The sequence below is a fragment of the Anolis sagrei genome, chromosome 3 (assembly GCF_037176765.1).
Source record: "Anolis sagrei isolate rAnoSag1 chromosome 3, rAnoSag1.mat, whole genome shotgun sequence".
NCBI classification, from domain to species: Eukaryota; Metazoa; Chordata; class Lepidosauria; order Squamata; family Dactyloidae; genus Anolis; species Anolis sagrei.
The window spans coordinates 86,363,866-86,385,030 of NC_090023.1; the positions used below are offsets into that span (position 1 = coordinate 86,363,866).

The window sequence follows — 21,165 nt, forward strand, 5'->3', positions numbered from 1 at the left end:
AGGCGGGACATATGCCAAACCAACACCATGTAGTGAATAAAACGATGTGTTTATTGCATAGAAAGAACACAACAACACAACAACAGTGTCATTGCCTCACAGCAATGAATGAACTTGGATGGACCAAACTATGTTACAACAACATGACATCCTAAGCTAATTGCCCATAGAAGGCTAGGTTGGTGTAAGAACAGGGAGGAGTAAAACATATTGTCTTCACTTTCTTATAACTATTGATTTTTATAGCCTTGTGCTCTTGAGGCTATTGACATTTTCAACAATAAATAATGTGAAAACATGTTTAACTGAGTCATTATTTTGTGAGGGGAAATTACAGGAAGTGTACTTGGTATGGGAGTAAGAAGTGTGAACACCTCAAGTCAAGCGGCACAGGATTGACCTGCCAAATGCAGTGTCTGAATACATTCTCGAGTCCAGCCTGTAATGAGTTAACAAAGTCATTGGGTTTGTCCATATAGAAGCTTTATAGATGGCATCCAGTGGGACTCCATGAAGGAATGCCATAGAAGCAGCAATGCCCCTTGTAGCCCGAGGCCGGATCGAGATGGGAGAGAGGATGGCAAGCTAGATCGTAGCAGAGTTTGATAGCTGCGGCAATCCAATGGCATAGGTGCTGGGAGAGATAGGAGTACTCAGTTTGTTATGAGATATAGTAAAAAAAAACCCCAACAAATGGGGGGAATTTCTGATGGATTGGATATAGAAGAGCCCTCCTGATGTCCAGCAGGTGCAGATGCCTTTCCAGGGGGGAAGATGGGAGATTGAAAAAAGGATGGGAGGATGATCTCCTGGCAAGTATGGAAGGCCGACACTACCTTCGGGAGGATGGTGATGTCTGTGCGGAGAACCACACAATCCCTGTGGAAGATGAGGTAAGGCTCATGGCTGCCACTCTGAAGGGCAGCGTGCTGAGGTGATGGCGACAAGAAAAGCCACTTTCTAGAAGAGGAGATGGAGGTCCGATGTAGCGACTGGCTCAAATGGAGGTCCAGAGATCTGGGAGAGTACAAGTTCAATGCTCCAGCCAGGGACTAGGGGGCAGATGGGAGGGTACAGGTTGCTATTTCAGAAACGTCTTGATGAGGTGACTCTGGAAGACAGAAGGATGGCCTTGTTCATGCTGTGAGACCTTGTAGGAGTAAGATTTCTTTGTTGAGAGTTTGTGAGCCACTAACAGAATGTTCTGAAGAGCTGGTGCAAGGTACATGCTGTTAGGTAGATGGAGGTGACATCTAGGTTGAGTATCTTTCCTTCTTCTATGGAGAGGTGTGGGAGGGGTCGAAAATGGTAGCGGCCCTTGGAGACTTCCAGTAAGGTTGGGTACCACACCTGCCTCTGCCAAGTAGGAGTTATTAAGAAGCAGTTCATGCGGAACGTTAAGATAGCATTTTGACATTTGAATTTGATGGTGTGCGAGCAAGACAGCCTCCCGTTGGGAGTGTGGGGAGCACCACTTTGTCTTCTTCTGAGAGTTTGGCATGGAGGAGTTGTGCCTTTTCCCAGAGTATCCGTCGATATGTGCCTATGCAGGCTCCGTAGTTGGAGATTCTGGAAAGCAGGGACACGCTGAAGTAAAATTTACAATGCAGAGCCAAGGCACCCTTTATGCCCTGGAGAGACGTGAACAGGGTTACTGCCAAAATTTGAAAGATCACAGCTTGGAAAGCTTTCCATTTCAGCCTGTGCAGGCACACTAACAACTTATTGTATGTATTCACAGAGACCACAAAGAAAAAGTAAACATCCCAAACCTTCCTGCTCACTTTAAAATTTTCTTTGTGTTGTGTCCAACTGCGATCCAAGTTGTCAAATTTACCAATTTGCCTTTGATAATACATTTATGGAAATTGTTGAAAAGCAGAGAAATTCAAAATTTTGCTGGCAGGATTTTTTTAGATAGTTTTGTCTGTCTCTATGCATCTAGACCAACTGAAAATATGCACTGGAAACCTTCCTTCCTTGAATTTCACTGGAATTTTGCCATTTTGTTTGATCTTGCACTGTATAACCATATCGCCACATATAATCTACATATTCATTTACACATTTCTACCTATCTACACATAAAAAATATGTAAACATATATGTGACTTTACATATAATGTATTAAAAATTCAATTTATGCTTGTGTGTGTACTGTATTTTCTCGATTCTAAGGCACATTTTCCCCCAAATAAATATCTCTAAAAATGGGGTGTGTCTTAGAATCATGAGTGATTTTTATATAAATAAGCAGTCATCAGATTAAGAGCAAGTTCAGTTTTGTAGGTTTGCTCTAAAGTTGAATTTGTATGCAAGTCAGAACAGGTACAAATTTTAGTGTATTTCCAGCCATTTAAAAAAGTTTTTGATAGCATAAGAAAGGGTTAACACTGCTAAAATGTTTGTTTTGCTGTCTATGCCCCTGTTCAGAAGATTTCACCTCACTTTCTGTCCCTGTCTCATCAAAAACAGATGTGTGTGCATGTATGTGTGGGCCTTGAAGGTGCTTGTTGACTTATGATAACCTCATGAATGTCATAGCACTTTCTTAGGCAAGAAATACTCAAGTGGTTGGTTTTGCCAGTCCCTTCTTCTGAAATGTGGCCTAGAGAATCGTATCAGTTGGTGGCCTCCATTCAAGTACTACCCAGGATTGGCCCTACTTAGCTTCCAAGATCACTTAAGATCTGGTGCCTTTAGAGTATTTAAGCTAATGTGTTTATATATACACACATTTTGTGCACTTAGCAGAGTCCCATCCACAAACTATGTAAATTATGGAAAGAGAGATGAGCAAAATAGTTCCTGTTCCTCTCATCAGCTGGTAGCAGATACATATTTTAGGCTTAGAGGAACAGCATAATGAGTTTCCATCTTTGTAAATTCTGTCAAAAGGCTGACACCATAGTTATTGTTCAATGATGAAAACCTTAAAGGAATAAATTACTGCGGCTGTAGCCCTTTCATAATGGAAACAGTATATATGATATAGGAAGCATGGTATGGTAGTCCTTAAGAAGAGATCAAGCAACCAAGGAAGCATGCAAACTTGCACAAACCCGTACTCTCATACACTGACCATTCTAAAGATTCTTGGACCCCAATGGATACTCCTGAAGATGGCTTAAATAAAATAACAAGATTTCAGAAATGTTGAAAACTTTATGTAGAGCTACCTTTCTTAAAACAATCAAGATCTCCGACAGCCCAAAAAAGGACCATATTGTCATTTCTGGTTGCTCAAAATAGTGATAATGAAAATTCAGTATGTTCCTCCAGAGCAGTCGTTCTCAACCTTCCTAATGCCGCAACCCCTTAATACTGTTCCTCATGTTATGGTGACCCCCATATGCTACTTCATAACCGTAATTTTGCTACTGTTATTAATCGTAATGTAAGTCTCTTGATACGCAAGATGTATTCACTGGATCAAATTTGGCACAAATACCCAATATACCCAAATTTGAATACTGGTGGGGTGGGGGTTGATTTTGTCATCTATGAGTTGTAGTTGCTCTCATTTATAGTTCACCTACCATCAAAGAGCATTCTGAACTCCACCAACAATGGAATTGAACTAAACTTGGAGAACAGAACACTCCTGAGCAACAGAAAATACTGGATGGCTTTGGTGAACACTGATTTTGAGTTTTGCAGTTGTAGTTCACCTACATCCAGAGAGCACAGTGGACTCAAACAATGATGAATCTGGACCAAACTTAGCACGAATACTCAATTGTCCAAATGTGGACATAGGTGGAATTAGGGGAAAATAGACCTTGACATTTGGAAATTGTAGTTGCTGGGATTTATAGTTCACCTACAATCAAAGAATATTCTGAACTCCACCAACGATAGAATTGGACCAAACTTCCCACACAGAACCCCTATTACCCACAAAAAATACTGTGTTTTCTGATGGTCTTTGGCAAGCCCTCTTCACAACCTCCACCCCAGGGGTCCTGACCCCCAGGTTGAGAAACCCTGCTCCAGAGCAATCCAGGCATTAAACCGTCGAAGGCTCTTTACATTAAAACACCATTGAGAACATATCTGTCCAATTCTGTGAGGACAGTGTATAAACTATATTAGACATCTCCACCTCTTTATGTATGCTTCCTCTTTCCCATTAATATTACACAGAAGCACAGAATAGCACTGAGGAAGTTATCTCATGGCACTTCCAAATTAGAATGGAATATTTCTGCAGTTACATTTCCTTCTTACCTCTCGTTTAACAGCTGCCTTCCTACAGACAGGACATAAAGGACCATTCCGGGAAAAACGTAGGGGGAGACGACGTGTGCGATATTGGCATGTCTGTTCTTCACACCTTAGCCAGCTCTAAAAAGAGAAATAATTAAAAAATGTTTTTGAACTTGGCATTCAAAATTACATGATAGGTGCTGCTATTTCTACAATGATTTTATTGCATAGATAGATAGCTTGAGATGAATGATAGAAGAGCAATAGTAAAATGAATAATAGTGAATGCCAAAAGATAATAAAACAGATTTTTATGAATGCTAAGTGTGTCTGTATAAAAACAAGTGCTATGTGCTCATTGCAGAAATGTAATAACCATTATATACAATTACATTACAATTACTTTCTATAAGTACTTCTCTTGTCTATCATTACTCTAGAAGTTTAAATATAATTTGCCATGCTCCCAAACTGGCACGTAGCCTCTACTTCACAAACAATGAATGTATATGGTAGAACCTAAAACCTAAAAAGCCCATTGTGCATAACCAAGAATCTACTTCTTTTAACAGAAGAGAAGGTACATAGTTAATAGATACAGTAAACTGGATGCAAACATGAATAGAAGGGCTTGTTCTATGCAGAGGTGTTTGATCCAAGAGGACCAAATTGGGAAAAAGAAATTAGATGTTTTTTAATTATTACCCCCTCCTCTAATGCTACCACCCATATTGTTACAAATGTCTCTCTATATCTGCAGAACATGAATATCCTCAACCAGAATTAATTTGTCTCTTTTATAACAATGCTTTTCCAGAAGGGCAGTTGTGTTAGGGTATTGAACAATTGAGATTTTTGCAGTATCTTAAAAAAGACTAAAAAGTTTTATTTTGCATAACCCATTGTGAACTGCAACCCACATCTTCTTTCTTGCCTGCCCTAGCAGGGATCCAAGTAGTTTCCAAATATAGTAGGTAGGAATTTCCCTTCCTAGAGGGCAGTTTAAAGTTCCGGGACACATACACAAACAGTTTGGGGCGAGGGGGCTGCATGGGGTCTCTGGTCCATGGCTTGACTGGCCCTTGCCTAGACTCTAGGGATCCATATGTCTGAGAAAATACTCAGGTCCTTCACAAACAAGTAATATTGCAGATGTTCATTTTTGTTTAGGTTGATACAAGTATTGTTTGCTTTAAGAATAAAAAATGATTGTAAAGTGATCACTTATTCGTTGGCTATTATTTTCTTGAAGCCTCTTCTCTGATATAGATATGACCCAGACAACTGGTTTTATTGTGATAGATTGATAATGCTTCTATGGTAATAACAACGTGAAAAATCTTCCAATGTTTGCCTTGAAAGTTCCTTTTTTCTATCTTTCAAATGCAACTTCTATTGTACTCCTAATAATAATTGCAAGGTAATCATTTTCTATTTCTGAAAATGGAGAATTGAGAGTTGTGTCGACATTTTTAAAATCTCAAAACAAAACACAAAAGGCTGAAAGCATGTGCTCAAGTTTGCTTGTAGAATGATAACTAAGTATCATACATTTAATAATGTTAGTCTCCCAAATGCAAGGCCTGTAATAGTTGTTGATATCAGAAAACAGTTTTCCTTGCTTTCTGCCATTCACTTATGAACATTATAATAAAGCTTAAATTGTTACTTTGACACATTTCCTTCTAATTGGTATGCTGCAGAAACAGAGTATTGTACATAAAGTATAACTTCATCACTTATCACAGGGTGTTAAAATGCAGGCAGGCAGAGGAGATAAGTCACCTACAGATAAAGCAATGTCTAACTATATATTTCATGCAGACATCAGGTATCCCTTCGATTCATGCAGAAAATAATGTAATTTGTTCTGACTTCATAGCAATTATAATTAACATTGAAGTGGTCTTTTCTTCTTTGTCACCTTTTCATTCAGTTCTTATTTGCGCTTATTTGTACTTCCTATCGGTTAATCTCTATTTATAAAGATAACAATAACTGGTGTTATTACGCACGGAAATTGAACATGTAGATAAATCTCTGATAAGTGCTATTTTTCAAAAACAACACACCATATCAGTAATATGTAGGCCTCTCTTGTTTTGATTTTATAATTAAGCTTCTGGGCTTGATTTACTTTAAATAAAACTTATCAAACATGACATATGCACTGCTTCAAATGAACGATTTGGAGTGCATTATGTTAACCCCTCCACAATTAATATCTATTGCATCTGAGAGTCATACAAAGCCAATATTTTACTTCCTTGATTATAACTACCATAACCAAAGAATTTTGCAATACAATTTAACAAACCTGTTTTAGTCCTGGATTGATATAGAATATGTAAAGTTAAACAAGACTAGTGATGTTGAAATGTATGAAAGATCCAAACAATTAATTAACAAAGGAACCATATTTCATCGTACAATGATCACACTTTTTCCCCTTTCTGGATAAGAAAAAAGGAGGTTGTGACCATTATGTGAAGTTGGATTCAAGGTCAATGTGACAGACCCTTTTTCAAAAGTTCAGAATGAAAAAGAAGCCTCTCAGTCTTGACACTTGTCTGATTGTGATGATAGCCACAAGGAAGAGGAATCTGAGGGAGAGTGGTCTGAAAAAAGTACTGCAAGGCGGTTTGAAGGAAGATTTGGTGAACATCTTAAGAATTGAATGAAAATTCCTGGGGTTAGGGGGAAACCAGTGACTGGAGCAGAAAATGAGGGTGATTCTCCAAGGAAGATTTTGACATGTGGATATGTAGCAACAGGACACTAAGACAATGATGAAAGGGCTCGTAAGAGGGCTACAACCTGGCACCTAAGAATAAAGGGCTTGATGCACAAATCTAGACCTTCTTGAAGTCCAAAATGACAGGCACAGTGGCTCCTAAATGACAAATGTATTTTATGGCATCATTATAGGCAAAGCCTTAGACCCAGGCTATTAAAAGGAATACCCTAAAAGCAATACTAGTTGTTTTTGTTTGTTTTTTTTAAAAATGATTTCCTAGGGCCAACAGGGACTTATACTCTTACACTCTACAACAAAGATAGTACACTAACATGGCTTCTGGTTGTACTAAGCAGTTAAATGGCATATGACACATAAACATAGATATTGTCCTTACACTGATTGATCTAGTCCATGACGGCCTACTCCGATTTCCAGCAGTTTCCCCAAGATTTTTTTTTACATTGAACCAAATGCAATGAATCAACTTGTTTGGGACAGCCTGATTTCTTTCTTCAGCTACAGCTCTTCTACTCACAGTGAGGAATACTTGATGATGTTTATGATGACCATATGGCTGTGGGCTGATCTCTCCTTCCTTCTCTCCTGTATGCTACTCCTTTCCCCATTTTCATTTCTGGTAGCCATCCAGGTGTGTGTGCAGCCTATCAAATGCTGTACTTAGTAATGACAACTCTCCTTCTTCCATTTTCCTTTTGAGCATCTAGCCCTACTTCTTTGTTAAGTCCTACTGATGCTATATAGGGAGGTTATTTCTTCCAGTGAGCAGTTGGGCTTTATTTCCTGGAGTATGGACTGGTTTGATCTTCTTGCGATACAAGGCACTCTCAGAATTTTCCTCCAACATCACAGTTCAAAAGCATCTATCTTCCTTGGCTCTGCTTTCCTTATGGTCCAGCTCTCGCATCCATAGATTACTATGGGGAATACCATTATTTTAACTATGCAGATCTTCGTTGACAATGTGATGTTTCAACTCTTCACTGTTTTATCGAGATTGGCCATTGCTCTCCTCCCAAGAAGTAAACATCTTCTGATTTCCTGGCTGCAGTCTTTGCCTGCAGTAATCTTTGTGCCTAGAAATACGAAGTCTGTCACTGCCTTCAGGTTTTCTCCCTCTATTTGCCAGTTATCAATCAGTCCAGTCGCCATCATCTTGGTTTTTTGGGGTTTAATGGCAACCCAGGTTTTGCACTTTCTTCTTTCACCTTGGTTATAAGGCTCCTCAGCTCCTCCTCGCTTTCAGCCATCAAAGTGGTATCACCTGCATATCTAAGATTGTTAATGTTTCTTCCAGCAATTTTAACTTCAGCCTTGGATTCATCAAGGTCCGTACATCACATGTGTTCTGCATACTAGTTGAAGTTTGCCAGACAGCCAAAAATATGTTTAAAAATGCCTGAGGGACAACTTCCCAAAATACATTAAGGTTAAACATATTTCATAGTCACAGACTATTGGTTCTCTATTGCAAAAGGAAAACAGGACACCAGGGTATGAGAACAGAATGAAGTACAATGAGCCCTTGGTATCCACTGGACTTTGTTTCCAGGACACTCCCCCCCCCCTCCGGATACAAAAATCCACTGAGATTTGGTTCTACGACCCCCTCCTCTGTGGATAACAAAGTCTGGAAATACTCCAGTCCCTTTATATGCCGTGCATCAAAGAGTCCCATTAAGAGAAATGGTAATTTAAATGGTATCCCTTATTTAAAGTGGCAAAAATTACAGTTTGCTTTTTATTTTTGGAATATGTTTGAGCTGCGAATAGTTGAATCCACAAATAAAAAAAGCCATTAATACAAAGGGTTGACTGTATCCTAGGTCATAGTGACTGGAACTCTGAACAGAAATAATCTTGATGGGACATAAATATGTATGTTTTATTTAAAGCTATATCTACCAGCAAACAGAAAATTCAAAGGCGTATTAGCGTGGACAAAGATGGGATCCCAACATAAAAAATGGAACAGTTTTTTTAAAATCATGTGCCAGAGAATATTACCTAGATATACAAAGGTATCAAAACCATTACAATCTAAGGAAAATAAGTGAGCAACTTTCATTCTTCAGATGTTATTTAGACTGCAGTGCCTATCAGCCTTAGCTAGCACTATGAATAGTGAGGATTGAGGGGTTACAGAAATATCTGTAACATCACAAATTGCTCAGTCCTGATATGAAAGAACCAGAAATCTGACACATGGCTGAGAAGAGTTGAGATACAGAACATTAGGGTGTCAGGTGAGGAAGAAGAAAAGAGAGGGCAGAAAAGAAAATGGCCTGCTCAGGCCTCTTCCAGGACATAGGGAGGGGAGAATTTATTCCATAAAGTTAAAGAACGGTGACATTAATATATGTGGATGTTTTCGAAAGAACACCTTTCCCTAATCTTAGTTTCCAGTGCTGCCAGCCCCCTCACCCATCACCACTATATTATAGCAAAATGCTCCAGTGTGGAACTGGCAATCAAGCCCTTTGTTGAAAGCCTGTGGTTACTGGCGGAAATCATCTTCCTCTTCCCAATACTCATCCCTCACATAAGTAGCTTTAAAAGCACTACAGTATTTCCACTATAGGCTGATGTCCTGAATAACATTAGGGATAAGCTGACCCTGGCACCACTTATATAACCTAACCTAACCTAATAATAGTAGCAATAATATTAATATTAATAACGCCTTGTCATTCTATATTAACATGCCATAAATGAACACACTGAAGCTTATCTTTACTGATTTCAAACAACACCACCTCCATAGTTACATCACAAACAACTGTCTTTGAAAAGTATTTGGAAACTTCAACTTGTCCATAATATTATGCCAGACTGTTAATTTAGGTCAGTTACAGGGTGTATGTGATTTCCTTGTTATGTATTATCATGGTGTTCCTGAATACAATTAAATGAGCTGATTATGAACTATAAACTGCTATTTCATTTTGGACCATGATATTTAAAAGACCACACTCTCTTATATAAGCTTGTCTCAGTGTTAAGTGTGCTGAGAAAGGCCTTTCCCTCAATCTTGCCATCAGCACACAAAGGGATTGTTCCCACTCTCATGTTCTGGAGTATACTGCCACAAGACATGAGATGGGCTCTCTTGTCCTGCAGACATACTTTTTTACTTCAAAAGGGGTTTGGTGTTTAAATGGAGTGGCTGTTTTAGTACTTGTATCCAGTTGGATGCTACTTTTTATTTATGTTTTAAATTGCATTTTAATCTCCTACATGTTATAATGGCATTTGCTTTTGTTTAAGTTCTATTACACTGTGTAACACGATTTTTGTTCTAGGTTATGCATGTCATTTCTTAATTGGTTCTATCATACAAACATGGGAAAAGTTTATTAAACGGCAAAAACTTTGTTTCTGTGGGAAATCATGCAGCACATTTTAATAAATGTCTCATCAAGTCTAAACCTTAAAAAACAAACAAAAATCAGCAGCTCCCAGAAAACTAGTTACTGACAATGAATTGCTATTTTAGGTATGCAATCCTGGACAGCTTCTGTGCTATAGACCACAGCCACATATTATCTATATTTCCCCATCTAAACTGTTAACATTTTGTCTTATATCACATAGATATGTTTGATAAAAGATAAATAAAAAGCATTAGGCAAGCTGGCACCTATTTCCGTTTCTGTATTGGGAGATCCTGTAAATCTATTGCAATGTCTGCTATATGAAGACAACAGCTCAGAGAACCAATAAATGAAGTATTTTAAAAGTGAGGCAAATACTAATTGATCCAATTTGATCAACTGATTAAAGTTAAGCAACTTATTTTGAAATAATCAGTGGATGATTTCCAAGTCATTTTTTTTCTATTTCCATTAGCCTAAAATATATATGAAACCTCTTGAAATGTACTAAGCCAATTAGAAATACAACCAGTATGAACTGTGCAGTACCCTAAAGTGTTTTATGGAGCAACTAATATTCACAAGCAATTTATTTTACCACTTCATGCCAAATGCATAGTCCCTAAATCTAGAAGATATTGAACTTGGCCCAACTGCTTTCATGCCAAAAGCTTTCTTCTCCTTCTTCTCTGTAGCTCTTTGTGCCAAACCCAAACTAGATCCAGCAGGTTTTCTAACTCCCAAGGGTTTATGGTGAGGGGATAATCCTAAAGAGATTGTTCCCTTGTTGAAGTTAGCACCTAATTCCCATAATTTTTTATGTGAGAGCTTTCTGCCACCCAGCAGAAACACCTTTCTGGAACTTAGTCTTTGCATTATATCATCAGCATCAGGAACAAGATATATACATTTAGGAAGTGAGCTGAATAGATGTACCATGATCAAGTGAAAAAAATCACAGCTCCCAAAGCTGAAAAGTTATGAAGAACCAATGAGAACTACAATATAGGACTGCAAATGTGAATAATAACTTAACTTTAAATAAAATAAAATTAAGAGCAATGCGAGTCAAGAAGTATGCAAGGTATAATTAGTAAGAAATCAGTTTTTTAAAAAAAGACAGCTCCCCTCCCCAATACTGTAGAAAATGTCTTCAAAAAGAAAAAAGAATTGTCCAAAAAAGATTTGTACTTGGGTATTAGAGAAAAAATTAGAAGAGAAGCCTAGTTGCAATAATCAAAAATTGTTTTGACTCAATACCTATCCCATCCAATAATCTAATACTAAACCCAATTAGACAGTTTCCACAAATACACACAATTCAATGCCCAAAAAAGATTTGAAACAGCAATACAAATATTAATTGATCCATTTGTAAAACGATGTGGCACAGTGGTATGACTTTGAACTAAAACATATTCAAATTCAGAATAAACATTAGATACCTGTAATATTATGGTCAGGAGATGTAAAAATGGATCCCTATGCTTGAGGTCTATGGCAACAATGACTATCCACAACACAGGAGTGAAATAATGGAGGTAAGAGTCATGGTGGATAGGCCATTTCAGAGACGGAACCATTCTTGTTGCTGAGCTTGTGTACCAATTCCTATACTCTTTCCTGCAGTATGAGCCTTGAAAAAATTACCCATGCCAAGTGTTACAGGGCTCCTGACCATCAAATGGGAGGCTTTCAGGCCCCTCCTGTGGTGTTCTATAACTCCAAGAGACCTGAACCAAAATATGGTTTTTTTAGCACAATACCCCCAGTTATCACCATTGAGCTTGCAATTTCCAATCTATGTTGATCTGTTGATTGGTAAATGATCCTGAAGTAATTAATTCTAGGACATATATTGACATTGCTGGAATAACCAAAGGTTCCTCTGGACCTTCAGAATGCATTGAAGACTATACCACAGATGGCATTTAATCTTCAAAATCAAAGCAATTCTCAAAGGATATTCTAAAGATATCTAACTGGCCATTCTCAGAAAATCCTTCTAGGACATTAAATCAAGGCAATGCTTGAATCAAGGCAATGCTTGAATCAAGGCAAGTTTTAACCTTAGGGCCTTCATCCTGGAGCCCCTTATCTGAAGGAATGATCTTCTCCCACAGGAGAAAGAAAGCCTGACTAAGATATTACATGCCATATATTTATCAGGTGAGATTCCTCAATGAAATTGTGGATTAAGCAAAAAGTAGAAGAAAAGACAAGTAGATGTAGCAAGGCAAAAGACAAATTAGATGAAAGAAAGTAGACACTCAGAATTGTTTTGTTTAATGTTGACTCCAACATAGGCTACTGTGAATATGTGCAAAGATTGGGGGACCAGATGTTCTTGGTGTGCAATATAAATACAGACACACACTTTGATATAAAGCTATAGTTTTTGAAAAATACACTTAGTACTGGTTTTCTAATACTGAAATACACAGACAAGCATATGGATACAAAGATGTATAAGATGGATAGCAATCGCTTGAAAACAGTATGTGTGGAAAGGATTTAGGGGTCTTACTAGACTACAAGCAAAACATGTGGCCAAAAATCCCTCCAAAAATCAACAAACAAAACAGCCAGTGGAATTACAGACTGCATCACCAAGAGAAGTGTCCTGATCATGGGAAGTAGTAGAGCCACTTTATTCTGCTTTAGTCAAATTTCACCTAGAACACTTTGTCCAGTTTTCAGCAGCATAGTTCAGGAAGAATAATGACAAGTTGGAGCATGTTTAGTGGAGGGTAACCTAGTCTGGGAATCAAGCTACATGAGGAATAGCTTAGGTAGCTTGGTATATTTAGCTTGTAGAAGATTAAGAAGAGAAGATATCATTACATATATGAAGGAATGCCATATAGAAGTTGGAGTGCTTCAGAGATTAGAAACAATAGATTTAAAAGCAAAGAGATTCTACCACTAGAGGAATAAATTGCCTCTGAGGAAGATTTATTTCTTTGGAGGCTTTTACACATACTTTGGGAGTATTTTAGCTGTATTTTCCTGAATGGTAGGGGACTGGAACAGAATTGCCCTTGTGGTCCCTTCCACATGTATGCTTCTATAGACCCTATATGCGCATCTTCAGTGATAGCCTGTAAATAGAGGTTTCCTTTAAGAAGAACTAAGACCTTTTTTTAGGCATGTATGGACACATGGGCAAACGCACACACACACACGCCAGTTATACTGGCATTGATGCATTTCATAAACAGTGAAAGAAGGGACAGGATGGCAGAGTGCACAGAGATCTTGTGCTTATAAAGATTTTCTTCATGTTCCTTATTTTAATTCATAAACAGAAATACTGATGTCAATGAATTATTGTTATAGAAAAGTTTTTACACTACAAGGAGACAAATTGTTAATACTATGGACTCTACTGGAAATACACCATAATTGGATGTTGAAGCTGATACTGACTGATATAGTTAACATTTTTATCCCAGCTTCATTAACAGTGAAGACTGAAAAATATATAATTGATGGATATATTGCACTTAACTTACAACATTCTTATTCTAAGAGTCATTTTTTAAAAATACGGCCCCCATGTAGAAACTGCCAAGAAGTACCTACCCATGTTGGTGCTCCACACAGCAGTCATAATGTTTAAAAGCCTCTTATCTTGTGCAATGGCCCATATACATGCAGTGTTTGTGCACTAGTGCTCCATCTCCCTGGAGGTAACTATGCTGGAATGTGGATTTTGCAGGGGTAAGAGGCTTTTAAAATTACACCTGCTGCACGGAGCACACTGATGCAGGTAAGTGTTTTTCAGCAATCTTTACATGTAAGATGAAATGTTTAAACTGGCCTGCAAATCTTCACCAAAATATGAAATTAGCTGATCCTTAAAAATAATATGATATGGAAGGTATGAATATTGATGTAACAGCTTTATGGGTATGAGCACTTTCTTATTTCGGTTTTTTTTAAGCATTTGAGTCACTTCCCTTTCAATTTTTTAGCAAACAATGTAGGAAAAAGATTTAAAGGTTAAAAAGTGTGGCTTCCAAAATGCTAACTAAAACCTGCCCCACAAAATCTTCTATCACAGCCTGTGATCCGTGACCATTTTTGATGCCCACAGTGGCTTTTACTTGAAGTTTGTAATTGTTCATGTGAATGCCAGAAACTAAGTCTGTAGACTATTTACAGTACAGCTTACCAAACTGTTGCGACACATTAGTGTGTCAGTTGTAGAGTGTAAGTGTGTGCAATGTAATGAGAAACCTCTGAGTCTATGTGAAATAAGCAATAAATCATATATAAATCATATATATATATGAAAGGTTTTCATGGGATATATTGTGTCCCCATACATTCTGTTACTGTAATTCATGTATGTGTCTGTATCTTTTATGAGGGGTTTGTTTAATCTCTGATTTGCTAGTAAAACTGAATTATGATGTTGCAAAATGATGCATGTCTAAAGAGGTGTTATCAACATAAAATATTTGCTCTGATTTGGAAACTCGTAGATGCATATTTACAATGATATATTATAATCATTAGCTGGAATTACTTTTGCAGCAGATACAACATGACTAACATCAGGACTTTGTTTTACATATAACATTACTTATTTTGATCTCTTCTAGAGGAAGAAATGAGCCAGAGGAGGCACAAGATGTGACTGTATGACTTACATTGAAACCAATGGAAGACATTTAATTCCAGCAATCAAGACATTATCACAACATAAGTAGGGAAATGCCAGATATGGAACAACATAGTCACTTTGAGTCTCCTTTGTGGAGAGAAAAAGTGGGGTATAAATAAACATAATAATAACATAACCTATCATTGATTGGGTAAGAAAATCAGCAGATGGTTACATCTATTTTGACTATATAACACCATAACTGCTTCAAAAAGTCTCCAAGACAGGAAAACTATGATGAAGTATATGGGTTTCTTTAGCAACTTCCTTCTTCCACGTGACAAAATGTATTATTGTTCCTTCAGAGACAGACAAAAGTTTGGAACTTAAATGAAACACTTTCTATTGACAATATAGAAGTTCATGTTTACAATTTCATAAATGATTTGAAGTTTATAGGCAAACTGGACATTTCTCCCATTCGAAATGGATCTGAAAAAGTTTTTTCAATCTTGTGGATTGATATTTTTAGAGATATGTTCCAACCATTTACATATGGTAGATTGGGTAACTGTTAAACTTCAGAGAAGTGTTACTCAGGACAATGCAAAAACCAAACAATCCCGTGTGCTAATATACTTTTAACAAATCTATCAACAAGAGAGAAATGCAAGCTATATTGTAGGTCAATGTAAGAGTTTTAAATGTTATTAAAATTGATTTTTTAAAACATCTCTTTAAATGTACAGTCACATGTCATTTCATACAAGTTATTTGAAACTTATTGATCTTCTCATTTGTGCAAAGACTAGGCTCTGCCATCACTCTGGTGAAAGGATAATAGAGCACTCTAAACACTTATGATAGGTTAGATGCAAACAGTGGTCCTCATTTAAGCAGATGTAATAGCACTACAAGTGTTTGCATTCCAACCTTTGCAATTGTATGTTATGCAATAAATTAACAAGTGAGTTCTGCTCTGCTTCACATTGGGGCCAATATCTCTGTCTAGATGCCTTAATTTGCTATTAGGGCCTAAGCACCAGAAGATGCATCTAAGGAGCATTAAAAGGAGGCAATACAAGCCGTCATAGCCTGCCATACTGTGCACAAAGAAAGCCAACAATTACCAGCAATTTTATTTTACCACTGTAGGACAATACCAAAGCAGTTAAATTTGGCTCCATGCAAGCAACCAGGGAAAATATACTAAAGTGTGGATATATGGGCTATATATGGAAAATTACATTAGAAAGAAAAGCTGAATGGAGGTTGTGTATGTATTTCTGTATGGACGACTAAAATCGTAGGAAGTATATTCTAGTCTATTCTGTAAAATACCCTTCTATTCATCCTACTCAAAGCTGCATTCTCAGGCTGTAATAGGTCACAACTAAGTACAGTACCTTCCTTCAAGAATAATTTTGCTTTGTCTGTCAGCTGTCAACAAAATACAAAGAACTCATACAGTCCAGTCATGTATTGTACATGTAAGAGAATCTCACAAAATAACAAAGGTAGAAAAAAAATATAAATGAACATTTTGTGGCAGGCGCAGTTCCATGTTTGCTAAGATAAAACAATTTCAGCCAGCATGCTTCATGAAAATCTAGTGTATTCACAAAATAACTTCAAAAGCTGTTCACAAAAATAACAAAAATGCATGTATAAACAGAAAACTAAAGTGCAATTCACGTCTAATTTCACACATGAATAACTAGCACATGTGGCAGAGAAAATTATACAATAATCATCAAGATAAAGAAGGGAGAGATCAAAACTTAGTGGGGGCAATATTGCTTATGGTTCACACATTTGAATATTTGGGGCAGGGAATGAAATGTAAAGTTAACATAGAATTACTCCAGCTGTGTTCTTGGAAAATGAGAAAAACCTTCTGGCACTGAAAGGAAGGTCTCAATTGTGGTCATCTCAAAACCAGCAGAAAGAGTTTAAAAGCGCTACCAAGCCATGTTTGTTCATTTGAGTTTAATTATTTTCTCTTTGAGATGGGTACTAATGAAACTGAATATCTTTCATGGTTTCGAAGGGCAGTTTGAATAGTCTGTAAACAAGACAGAGGATAGACAAGTGAGCTGACTGAGCCAAGAGGTTGCTAGGTGATGCAGAATGTAAACCCACAAACTTGCTCAGGGTTATTTTGCTCTCCTTCGGCTCTCACACAGCTTCTCCCAAGTTCCAACCATTACCTTCCAGGTGACCCTACTTTTTAAAAAAACTATACATGTAAAATACACAATTAAAACTGAAACAGGGAAAATATAAAGATCTTTCTCAAATTATAACAAACATAACCTCAGGAGTATTCATTTCTTTTAAAGTGAAATATATTTTACAAGGGAATGTTCACTATATGCTTTCCTTCTAGCTTTCTTTCTTTCTTGTTCTCTCCACTTGAGAAACTTTTGATTTTTTCCTCAAGTGTCTGATCAGAGATTGTCCAGTAAGAACACTTTATTAGATCATCAGCCGAAGGGTTTCACAAGCGCTGAGAGCAATGGGCTCAAATGCAGCACATCAGTTTTAATAGACCGCAGACTAATAGTAAACTGCAGATACTGCTGAGAACTTTCCATGCACTAAACTCTTGAAAAAGCACCATCTCTCCAGCTTAAATGCAGCTGCCTCTTTCAATGCCGCAAATGGGTAAATTTGACAAAAAAGCCACCATTAAGACTACATGAAAGGCTCAAGACAACATCCTTTCAATGCTTTGTACTTCAGTAATCAGATGTACTTACTCACCCCCTCCCCCAAACCCGATCAAGAACTATTTCTGAATGGTAGGAAATAATTCCACTTTGTACATCTTTTAGTTAATCAAGACTTTCTATTCAGCAATTTGACCTTTTGTTCAAAACAGGATTATCAGTTTTTTCGCCAGTTACCAAGGGCGACTCGCATGGTGAACATAATTGCAATAATTTGCAAAACACCATGGCAACCCACATTACAACTAGGTAAATACTGGTCTTTTGTGCTACATTGTTATTTTCAGAGATGCTGAAGTCAAAGAACGAATGACAAATGAACACAAAATTTATATTTGCTTTGTCTCAAAAGAGAAGAAAATTGATAACAAGAATTGGGGGGAAACCGACTACAGCTGTAATTTCTAACTTGATTAATTAGGATGGTAACAGTCCTTAACAGTACATTCAACAAACAGCCCTGACTTAGTCTCTCCACCCACCTCTCCCCCCTTCATCACACTACTACCACAATCCCCCTCCCCAGACAATTTTTCTCCCTTCTGCCAGGAGAATCAACCAACCCCATTTGCTCTTTTCTTCATCTTAATGGAATCCTTAATTACAGAATATTGTCCTCCAGCTCTTCATTACACACTGAAAACGGAGCGCAGGAGAATACAAGTGCCAAAGCAGACAGGGCAGCTACACCAGCCTTGTCTGTCTTTTTTTTTGGACACAACAGGCCTAATGATGAGACGGCATTTTTCTGGTATTAGCAGCTGTTCTACCGCAGACAATTAAGCACAAACTACTTAGCATTTCAGAAAGCCGCTTCTTGCGTTGGCTGGCAGCGTTAGGTAAGTGCGCATGCTAAAATGAATTTACAATTTAAATACCAAAACATCTGATAGGAAGTCTCAACTTACACTGCAATTATCATTTTGGGTACAATATATGCAGCATTCCCACATCTCTCCTCAATACTATGTGAGCATAAATGCAAACCAGCAATGTAAGCCATGTATCTGACTGAATATTGGTACAATACATGATTTGGCAAGACTCAATGGCCTAAACCTAATTCTTAGCCCCTATTTGAGTCGACCCGTTGAATCAATGGAACTTGTTGAGTCACTTGATGTAAGTTCCATAGAGACAACAGATCTGCTCTAGCTGGGACTAACAATTCTATCTAGGACCATGTACTGCATAGCCCAACAACAAAAGATTCTGAGTGTCTTGAGTTTTAGGCCGCATCAGGTCTAGTTTCTTTGATATGCTTATCATGATTTTCTCTGGGCGAGCAGATGGCAACTCTTTGTTGAAATCTGTATCTCAAAAACTAGAGCTGATAGGGGAAAACTAGTGTCATTTTTGGAATCGGCAGGTCAAATATACCCAGAAACAGATCTAACATGGTTTCAAATAAATGCCCTAGTGATCAGCCAAACTAACTATCTAGGGTAATTGTGAGGAAGGGAAAGTGCAGCTAAAGCACCTTTGTACAGTTTAATAAGTACATGGCCATTATAGGTGTACACAGTACAAGCAGATTTTCATACAACTTTATACAATCAAAGTTTGTATAACTGCCTACAGAGGAAGAAAGAGTTACCTTGAAATTCTGCACCTAGATATAGCAATCCTAGAAGCTTCAAAGAAATGTTTTTAAATTATCTGAAATTATACAATTATAAGATGGAAACACATCATGCGATGTGCGGGGCTTGATGAATGCAAAGCTGGGGTAAAAATTGCTGGAAGAAACATTAACAACCTCAGATATGCAGATGACACCACTCTGATGGCCGAAAGCGAGGAGGAGCTGAGGAGCCTTCTAATCAAGGTGAAAGAAGAAAGCGCAAAAGCCGGGTTGCAGCTAAACATCAAAAAAACCAAGATTATGGCAACAAGAATGATTGACAACTGGGAAATAGAGGGAGACATTGAGGAGGCCATGACAGACTTGTATTTCTAGGTGCAAAGATTACTGCAGATGCAAACTGTGGCCAGGAAATCAAAAGACGCTTACTTCTTGGGAGGAGAGCAATGTCCAATCTCGATAAAATAGTAAAGAGTAGAGACATCACACTGGCAACAAAGATCCGCCTAGTCAAAGCCATGGTATTCCCTGTAGTAACCTACGGATGTGAGAGCTGGACCTTAGGGAAGGCTGAGCGAAGGAAGATAGATGCTTTTGAGCTGTGGTGTTGGAGGAAAGTTCTGAGAGTGCCTTGGACTGCGAGAAGATCCAACCAGTCCATCCTCCAGGAAATAAAGCCCGACTGCTCACTGGAGGGAAGGATACTAGAGACAAAGTTGAAGTACTTTGGCCACATCATGAGGAGACAGCAAAGCCTAGAGAAGACAATTATGCTGGGGAAAGTGGAAGGTAAAAGGAAGAGGGGCCGACCAAGGGCAAGATGGATGGGTTGCATCCTTGAAGTGACTGGACTGACCTTGAAGGAGCTGGGGGTGGTGACGGCCGACAGGGAGCTCTGGCGTGGGCTGGTCCATGAAGTCACGAAGAGTCGGAGACAACTGAATGAATGAACAACAAGATGGAAACTGCTTCTAAAAATTTAATTTCAAATATAAATTCTTTGTGTCGCTTGATGATGCAGCTAGGGTTCTTGGCATGGTTTTGCCCAACAGAGGATTTTGTCTCTAGATGCCATGTTGCCAGAAGGATCTGAGAATTACATTCAAAAAAGTAACTTTTCCAATACCAATTTTCTTCTTGATTTTGTTCTATCCAGTTGGGACTTGATATCACCACCACAAGATGTAATCTGCCCTATAAAGAAGAGTGTCAGTACTATTTGATGTGGAGTTGTTTGGTGTGGGAGTTATGTGACGCTGAAAGGATTCAACAGAACTCTAGAAAGCCAAAGCACTAAACTATAAAATCCACAACTTTGGGATGTGCTAGTCACTTCCAAGAAAGTAAAACTACCAGTCTATTTCTTGGAGGCCTATCAACATTTGTTAATTAAACTGTGAAAACCTATTTCTACTTCAACTAGCTGTTTTAACAATACAATATGTTAAATAGTACAGTAGAGTCTCACTTATCCAACCTTCACTTATCCAATGATCTGTATTATCCAATGCAGTCTGCCTCCTGCCTGGATCCACAGGTGAGGGAAGTAGAGTGTATATTTACCTGTGGAATAATGTCTAGGCTGGGAGCAAGAAAGAACCCTTGTCTGTTTTAGTGCTAAATTCGTATACAGTAATTGCTACATAATGTTACCTTGTATTGAGCTGCTTTTTCTGTCCATGTGATGTAAACAATGATGTTTTGGTCATAACGTAATTTGACGTTTAATAGGCTTTTCCTTAATTCCTCCTTATTATCCAACATTTTTGCTTATCCAACGTTCTGCTGGCCCGTTTATGTCGGATAAGCAAGACTCTACTGTATGTTTTTCCTTTTCCCTTTCAACCCTTTGACTGCAAGCCTAAGTGATATACTCCCCACACACAAATCTGTAA

The 21,165-nt window shown here is 37.9% G+C and overlaps 1 protein-coding gene across 2 annotated transcripts in view; it reads right to left on the reverse strand.

Moving 5' to 3' along the window:
• POLA1 (DNA polymerase alpha 1, catalytic subunit) overlaps positions 1 to 21,165 on the reverse strand; it is a 225,929-nt gene that overhangs the window by 87,593 nt on the left and 117,171 nt on the right. Inside the window, exons 35-36 of one of the 2 annotated variants that reach the window (XM_067466770.1) lie at positions 4,231 to 4,347; positions 1,177 to 1,569 (exon numbers count right to left, since the gene is read on the reverse strand). In XM_067466770.1, the coding sequence (XP_067322871.1) occupies positions 1,192 to 1,569; positions 4,231 to 4,347 (495 nt within the window). In that variant the 3' untranslated portion in view covers positions 1,177 to 1,191. Of the gene's footprint in view, positions 1 to 1,176; positions 1,570 to 4,230; positions 4,348 to 21,165 lie in introns of those variants that run through there. The other variant, XM_060770123.2, reaches the window with a different exon arrangement.